Source organism: Castor canadensis, chromosome 3 (assembly GCF_047511655.1).
Source record: "Castor canadensis chromosome 3, mCasCan1.hap1v2, whole genome shotgun sequence".
Lineage (NCBI taxonomy): Eukaryota > Metazoa > Chordata > Mammalia > Rodentia > Castoridae > Castor > Castor canadensis.
The window spans coordinates 197,099,601-197,108,019 of record NC_133388.1 but is presented as its reverse complement, the minus strand read 5'-3'; the positions used below and the strand labels follow the sequence as shown (position 1 = coordinate 197,108,019).

The window sequence follows — 8,419 nt, the reverse complement described above, 5'->3', positions numbered from 1 at the left end:
GGCGCGGGCCTCGGTGTTCTCATCGATGGACCGGGGACGCTGAAACGCACCCTAGGCTACACAAGGAGCGTGAACACTGAGGACAGAGGGCCTGACCCGGGCCGCCCACCTTGCGGATGGCCAGCCTGCCTCAGTCACCATCTCCACTTGGCTCCTGGACTCCCTGAGAGCCTCGTGGACACCCCGTTCCTCCTCTGCCCGGGCGGGCCTGGTATCCAGCGGGCCGAGCCCAGCGCCCTGCCCGCTCCACCCCGCTTTCCCCCGGGCGCCGCTGGGACGGACGCGTGTGCAGTGCGCGCGGGAAGCGGAGGCTTTATTCGCTGTCGCAGGCGGCGGGCGGCAGCCAGCCGGGGCGGCCGGGCTCGGGCCCGGGGAAGGCGGTGGCGGGCGCGGGCGCCAGCAGCACGAGGCCGGGGCTGGCGTAGCTCAGCGCCAGGTGCTCCAGCCGCCGCTTGCGCTCGGCCGCCTGCGCCGTGGCGTGCAGGGGCCGCAGCAGTGCGGGTGGCGGTGCGCCTGGGCCCCGAAGCAGGAAGTCGAAGCCCGTGCGGTCGTGCGGGTCGTAGAAGAGGGGCCCGCGGGCCGGGTCTGGCCCCGGTGGCCAGGCGAACGGGAAGGGCAGCGTGAAGTCCTCAGTGAGCACGCGGATGGTGAAGTCGTCCTCCTTGCCCAGTGCGCGGTAGGCGCGCCCGATGCCGCGGAAATGCGCCTCCCAGAGCTGCGCGTCCCCGCCGTAGATGTCCGGGAAGCGGGGCTCCTGGGGCACCGTGGGACCTGCGGCGGGCGCGCGACAGTGAGCGGGTACTGTCCAGGGAAACTGGGCCGTAGCCACCCAGCCGAGCTCCGACCCTCTCCGTGTGCCGGAGGCTGGGCGCACAAAGTGGGGAGGTCTGGAAAGGCCACGCATCCGCACCCTTACCGCTGTGTGAAGGAAGGGCCACATGGTGACAAAGCAGGAGGTCACCATGAGAGACAGCACTGACACACCGTGGAGGGCAGCAGGGTCCTGAGGGTATGGAAGAGCCTATGATACTAAGTATGGTTCAAACAAAAAAGTTGAGCTGGAAAGGGGACTACTTTGGCCAGCCCCACCCCAACCCTCCGGGCCAAGCAAGTTCAGGGTGTTGGGATTCGCCTTGTAGACATAGGGTTTGGGCAGGTGAGTGGGTCGTTCAGGTTTAAGTTTGTCCTGGCTGCTGTGACTGCTTAGTGGACTGGTGGGGGGCAGGGGCAGGCCACTTCAATCCTGGCGAGGATGAAGATGGGGAACACGCAGAAGAGGATCCAAAGGGCCAAATCGCCAGGCCTTGTGGGTGAGATAAGAGGACCCTGAGGTGATGGCCTGATTCCCAGCCTGGACAGCCTAGCCTGGACCCCACCCTCAGGATGGGGAGCAGCCCCACAGGAAGTCAGCTTGGAAGGTGTGTGTGGCATGGATTCCGTCCCACAACCAACTCTAGATCTCTGTGGCCTTTCTGTGAGTGGCTCTCAAGGAGTCTCGTGAGCCCTAGGACTCAAGGTCACGTCCTGTACCCTCAGCAGTTGCCCTGGCTTGGGGGCCAGCACCCTTGAGGCCTATCCACGATCCCCAGAAGGCAGCCCTGGCTGCTACTCACAGACCACACCCTGCCTTGGCTGCTGTGCCTGACTCAAGAGACCCTTTTGTTCTTTCTCAATCATTGCTCATCGCAGTGCTCAGCTCTGGGAACAATGAAGTGGGCAAGGACAGCCAGAGCCCCCCTGGAGCACAGAGTCCAGGGAGGCACGTAGACAAGCCTGAGATTGGACACAGAACAAGCACCAGACTGCAACTTGGGGATGGGCAAGACCAGGAGGCTTGGGGTGGGGGGGATGAGCCTATACAAGGCTCTGACCAGAAATTCTCAGGTCCTTCTCCCAACACGGGGTGACAATATCCATCTCTTTTCTGAGTATGGTCCAGGGAAGTCACACAGGATGGAATTAAAACCCCTGAACTGAGCAATCGTTTTCCACTGTGCCACACCCCTGGCTCCAGAGTCTCTTATGAATCACACACACACACACGCACACGCACGCACACACACACACACACGCACACACTTATTGAGCACCTGCTGTGCCATGTAGGCTCTGTACTAGGTGCCAGCTGCAGCCAACAGCGACACAGATTCAAGTTCTTGTGTGCTCCAATGTCATCAACAGACCTGGGTGGAGGCCTTTCCATCTGCTGTGAGAAGCTGGGCTAGTTTTTACCTTCTGTGAGCCTTAGTTTCTCCTTCTAGAAAATGGCGACCTCCAGGCCTGTTCGGCCTCCCTGGCAGACCAGACTGGCATTTAGCCACCTGTTTTACCAATGAAAACACTTCCTGCATCAGCACCTTGGACAGCACCAAGGGCGCTGTGCCAGGAGATGGGGTGGAGACAGCCCAGCCAGGCTCAGTGGGGTGGGAGCCAGGCCAGCAGGTGACTCAGGGCCTGTTGCTCTCAGCATTGCAAGCACAGCGATGTCTGGAGCCTCCAACCAGAGTGGGGCAGGGCTGTGTCTCCATCTCTACCGTGTTCTGTCCACTTCCTCCCTGCAGGTCTCCTGGTGAGTGACTGGAGACAGAGCTGCCTGCAGCCTGAGCCACTGACCTGGCCTGTACTCGGTATCAGGGTGTGCTGGACAGCTGGGGAGGGGTTGGGGGGTGCCGCGCTTGGTTGTGGGTGGGAAACAGCTTTGAAAAGGAGGGAAGTCCTGGTGAGGGGACAGGCCACTGTGCTGCCCCACCCTATCACAGCCCTGGGCACGAGAGGACTGGCATTACTCCAGGTGTGTCTGAACCTTGTCTTACTGGTGTGTGGGTGGGATGGGGGGGTCAGCATCCCAGTGAGGCACAGGACAATGGTCCAGGTGAGTTGGGATGGGGTCAGGGCAGTGGTGGAAGTGCTCTGATTCTGAGTGTTGGGGTGGGGAGGTAAGGTGGGAGTGGACAGAAGGACACTGAGGGCTTCGACCTGAGCCACTGGGAGGGAAGAGGCACCATTTACAGAGGTGAGGACAGCTAGAAGAGGAGCAGGTTAGGTACGAAGAATTGAGAGTTTAATTCCGTACAGGTCAGTGCCTTTAGACAGGCAAGGGGAGAGAAGTGTCAGAGGACAGGTGGCGAGGGGCAGACCTTGAGAAATAGTATCTAGAGCAATGAAAGTGGGTGGCAGAGCCAAGGAAGTGAGACAGAAAGAGACCCAGAAACCAAGCCAGGGCCAGGCCAGGGAATGGACGAGCCAGCCAGGGAGTAAGGAGAAGGTGGTGATGCAGAAGCATGGAGGAAGGCAGAGGGGGGCTGAGTCACAAGCTGCCGATGGGTCACATCAAATGAGGCCTGAGAACTGACCTCAGGCCCAGCACCGAGGAGGTCACCGGTGACCTTGACCAGAGGTGCTTTAAAGAAGCACTGGAAATGAAGGGCTGATTAGAGTGGGATCGGAGCAAATGGGAGGGAAGGATTTGGCGGCAGCAAGGACACATGACCTTTTGGAGGCGTTTTGCTCTAAATGAGGAGCAAAGAAATAGGGCAGTCACTAAGAGGAAAGTGGGGTCGAGAGAGAGGACAGAGAGCAGTGTGCTTTTTGTGTTGATGGAATGGCGAGGCAAGAGAGGACATGCCATGATGGGGGTGGGGGGACCTGTGAGCAGGCAGCTGAGTAGGGTGTAGGATGGACGCAGGAGTTGACCTTGGCTGGGAGCAGGCAGGGTGGGCAGAGCGGGACAGGATGTGGGTTGGGTGGGTGCCTGAGTCCTTCCTGATGGCTTCAGTATCTCAGGGGAGGAAGGAGACAGCCAGCAGCTGTACTGAGGGAGGGGTGCAAAGAGAGAAGTTGCCAGGCTGTTGCTAGGAGAGGGAGGTTGGGCCGGCCAGGGTAAGCAGGAAGCCGGCCTGGCAGAGGGGCCCCCCAGGCAGGTGTCAGGAACTGAAGGTGAGAACCCTGTTTTGCACCTGCCTGAGTGCAAGCAAGGGTAGGTGGGCATTGGGGGGTTAGCAGGCAGGTACTGGAGAAGGAGAGAGGACCGGGGAGGGAGGTGTGCGAGGCAGAGCTGGGTGGCGGGGGCAGGAGGCCATGGGAATGGCAGTGAAGATGATCTTTTGGTCCCCCAGGAGTGCTGGCACTGCCTCACGGGGCCAGGAGCCAGCTGAGAACTCCAGACCAGTCAGAGAGGAGCACAGTCTGGGGCCCCCCACTCCCAATGCCTTGACCAGGGAATGGAGGGCAGAAGTGGGAATACTGATCATTGGAGGAGACGAATCCAAAGGCCTGAGCCAGGGGAAAGGAAGAAATCAAGGGTGGGGATGGGAGAGATGGAGAGAGGGTGGTGTCCATGGTATGGGGGACAGGTACCCCAGTATGCAGAGCATACAGCCATCCCTCCCCAGTATGCAGAGGACCTGAGGTCCACACTGATTTAGGGTGATGCAGCAGAAACAAGGAGGAGCCTGCATCCGAGGGTTATTGGAGGAAGACCGGTCCCTTCCCTGGGCGGGCTGTGGGGGGGTTACCAAAGAGAGTGGGAGAAGAAGGACCTCAGGGACTAGGGCTTGTGCTTCCACCTGGCCCTGTCCTACTCTGTGGGCAGAGCTCCCCTGCTTGGAGAAAGGGTGGGCTACTTTCTGCCCCCACATTCTCAGCCCCAAATTCCCCTCCCACCTCTACTGTCCCGTGTCTCACCTGGTGTGGTGACAGGAGGAGGGGGCAGACCTGTGGGACTGAGGTCCCCAGAGCAGGGGGAAGCCATGTTGGCAGCAGGGAATCAGGCTTTTGTTTACCTTGCTACCCAGGAGACTGGATGGGGCCTTCCAGGGAAGAGAGAATCTTGCATTTAAAGGGGCCTCACCCAGGGCCAGATGAGTGGTGCATGCCTGTAATCCTTGCCATGTGGGAGGATTGCAGTCTGAGGCCAGTCAGGTAAAAGCACGAGACCCTATCTGAAAATAACCAAAGCAAAAAGGGTCTGGGGGCTTAACTCAAGTGATAGAGTATTGCCTAGCAAGCTGGGGGTCCTAAGTTCAAACCCCAGTACTTCCAAAATTAATGAAGCAATTAATTAACTAAAAGGCTCACACTTGGAAGTGGGTTGGGCTAGCAGGCATGGCAGCCTATGGGGTACTGCCCTCTCCATGGGCAGCCCCTCCCCCAGTACCCCATTCCTGCCTTGGACCCACAGAGCCACTCATAGCTGGCTGCTCACCCTGGCCATCACTGTACCCTTGTACCTGCCCTGGCCCCACAGGGTCCTCTCCCATCACTGCACCCAGCAGCCCTGACAACAGTGAGCTCCCAGCTAGCTCTGCTCACCTGCCCTGTTCCGGCTCCATCATAGCTCCACCCAGCCTCAGAGACCTCCAGGCCTGTCCCCAGCAACCCAGTCCCCACCTGCCCAGCCGGGTTGAGGATCCCATGCCCCTTCCTCCTGTTGGCTCAGGGCAGCCTAGTGTCCACAGTGCAGCTTGTAAAGCCCACGGGGCAACCAAAAACTCCATCTGCCTTGGCCAGCCTCCCCCAACCCTGGGCATCCAGGGGTGTCCCCGGCCCCAGAAGCCAGAGTCAGCAGTCACCATCTTCAACAACTATAATAGGGTCCAGAGTGGGCCCCTGACCTCCAAGAGCCTATGAGGGTTTGAGGTCCCCCAAAGTGGACACAGCACCAATAAAGGAATGGGCACATGGGACAGAGAAGGGAAGAAACCCTGCAAGGTGCCAATGGTCACAAGGACTGCTGTGGGCAGGGGGCTTGCAGCAGCTGAGAACTCTACATGCTGTGGATGGCCTGAGTTACCCCGCTGGAAAGCACAGGGGCCCGGCATCCATCCCTGCCCCCAAGAGTGCACCTGGGAAGCACTGCTGTCCAGCAAATACGCAAGATGCAAGAAGGCCCAGCAGTCAGGATGGCCTCAGGCAGAGAGATGAGGATCGGTGCTGTCCACTGGAGAGAAGACCCAGCCCCAGGCCACCACGAGTCATCAGCAGTTCCCACATGCTGCCTGGGACTATTCATCAGGCAGCCATGCTGACTGATACACCAGCCCTGTGGTGGAGGGAGGTGTGGGCTTTATGGGAGACCAAGTCAGTCCATCTCTGCATTTCTGCCCTCTGCATCTTTGTGGGGGAGCCTCTGCTGTGTCTTCCCCTCCTCTGCAGGGCAAGCACACCTCGTCCTTTAAGTCCAGCTCGCCTGCCTCCTCCAGGAGACCCTCCCTACCTTCTGAGCCCACCAGGCCTGGCTGGTCCACCATGGGAAGTCACCTGGTCGGGTTTGGCCCCTCCCTGGCTTCCCATGTCTCCCATGTGTCCTGGTGAGGACCTGAGTACATCCGGCTACACCCAGCCCATCTCTAGGTCCAGGGTCCACAGCCCAGGCCACACTGTTTGACAGCCCAGGCTCCGGCTCCTCACTGCCACCCTCAGACTTTGCAAGGAGCATTCCCAGAGGTGGGATCCAGAGGCCACTCTGTCTTCTTATCCCTGGGAGCTGCTGGGGGTTAGCCTGGACCATCTCACGTCGTCCCCTCAGCCACAACAGGTGGCTTTCCCCAAGTGAACTGCAGCCCACCTTCCACCACCTTCACTAAGGGCTGGGCATCCTGGTCACCTCCCCGAGTCTGTTTCCTCCTCTGTCAAATGGGACTGAAAACAGCCTAGCTAAGGTCACACACAAGCAGAACTTGGAGGAGGGATGCCGCCGGAGAAAAGTGGAACACAGCCTGATCGCACGATACCCCACTCGGGAGAACTGCCGTCCTGGTGACACTCCCACCCAGGTGGGACTTGATTCCATCTCTCTGTGCACACAGGATGAGGCAGGGCAGACACTCGTCAGGCAGGAAGGCTGGAGGCAGAGTGGGGGCCCAGGCCCTGCACCTGCCACAGCAGGAAGAGACAGACAGTGGAGGCTTAGAACTGGGGTGGAGTCCAGCTCTGCCCTCCAGGCTAGCTGTGTTCCGTGGCATTTGTTTCAGGGTTCGTTTTTGTGGGAGAATACCCACTTAAATCTTTGTGTGCACCATACGGCATCAGTACCACTGCCACTCAGGACCCAGGACCTCTCATCTTCCAAAGCTACAGCTTGGTGTCCACTGGACAGCGGCTCCTGTCCCTCCTTAGCCTCACAGCCACCATCTCAACCTCCACTTCTCTAAGTTTGACAACTTGGGATTTATTGTAGAAGTGACCCCAGGCTGTACTGGCTGTGACTGGCTGGTTTCTGTCAGCACCAGGTCTTCAGGCTTAGTCACGTCATCCAATATGGCGCCTTCCTCCTTGGTTGAAGCTGGACAATATGCCACTGGGCGCATAGTCAAGTTTTTCCCTCTCCATCCATCCATGGACGGACACGAGGTCATGTCTACATTCTGACCATGGGAATGTGCTGCAGTGAATGTGGAATGAAATCTTATCTTCGGGATCCTGATCTTCTGGATGTCTGCCCAGAAGTGGAATTGCTGAATCCTAGGGCATTTCTGGTTTTAACTTTTGAGGAACCTCCATGCTGCTTTCTATGTCGGCTGCACTATTTAACATTCCCACCAACCTGGCACGAGGATTCTGCCTTCTCCGCCTCCTGTTATCTTGGTTTGTGATTTTCCTGGTTTTGATGGCCATCCTTGGTGCGAGGTGATGGCTCATTGTGGCTTGAGTGGTTAGTGATGCAGGACACTTTTGCATGTACCTGTCAGCCATTTGTTGGCCAAATATCTATTCCAGTCCTCTGCCCACCTTTGGACGGGGTTATTTTGCTCCCAGAACAATGGCTGTTGTGGCCGTTTCTCATATCGTCTGACTATTAACCCTTTCGTGAAGATTTTCTCCCAGTCTTGACTGACTTTCATTCTGTTGATTTGTCTCCCTTGCTGTGCAGAAGCTTTCTACTTGGATTTTGTCTTGCATGTCTACTCCTGCTTTCTTCGCCTGTGCTTTTGGTTTTCTAGGAAAAAAAAATCAGCATCAAGACCAATGTCGAGCAGCTTTTCCCCATGTTTTCTTCTAGGACTTTGACAGCTTCCAGCCTTAGGTTTAGGTCTTAGGGAGGATGTCGGCTGCTCAAATGGAGCCATTGTGCTCCTGGTATGGGGGGTGAGCAGCTGGGGTTGGGGGTCCCTCCTGCCACCTCCAGTGGACAGCACAGCTCCTCCATGCACCTCCCCGAGGGTCCCAGCACCGTTGAAGGAACGATGGCAAAAATAAACACCAAAGAAGCCTGGAGAAGCCAGGGTGGTCCTCACAGAAGAGGTGGCCTGCACTGAGGATCTCCAGAGACAAACAGGAATGTGCAGGGAGTCTCCTTAGGAGGGGGAAGAAGTCCAGGAGGACCCTGCAGAAGAAAGCCTGTGGGGCTGCCCTGCTGAGCCTGGGAACCCCGAGGATTTGGAACTGGTGAGGGAAAGGCCTGGAGCAAGTGGAAGCTGCC

General features: G+C 58.2%; 1 protein-coding gene across 1 annotated transcript; it reads right to left on the bottom strand.

Annotated features, from left to right (window-relative positions):
• Positions 1–238: 238 nt before the first annotated feature.
• Positions 239–4,750, bottom strand: C3H8orf90 (chromosome 3 C8orf90 homolog). Its single transcript, XM_074069311.1, has 2 exons — positions 4,684–4,750; positions 239–771 (listed from the first exon to the last, which is right to left on the bottom strand). Exons 1-2 carry the CDS (start codon positions 4,748–4,750, stop codon positions 314–316), a joined length of 525 nt encoding a protein of 174 aa, XP_073925412.1. The 3' UTR covers positions 239–313.
• Positions 4,751–8,419: the final 3,669 nt, after the last annotated feature.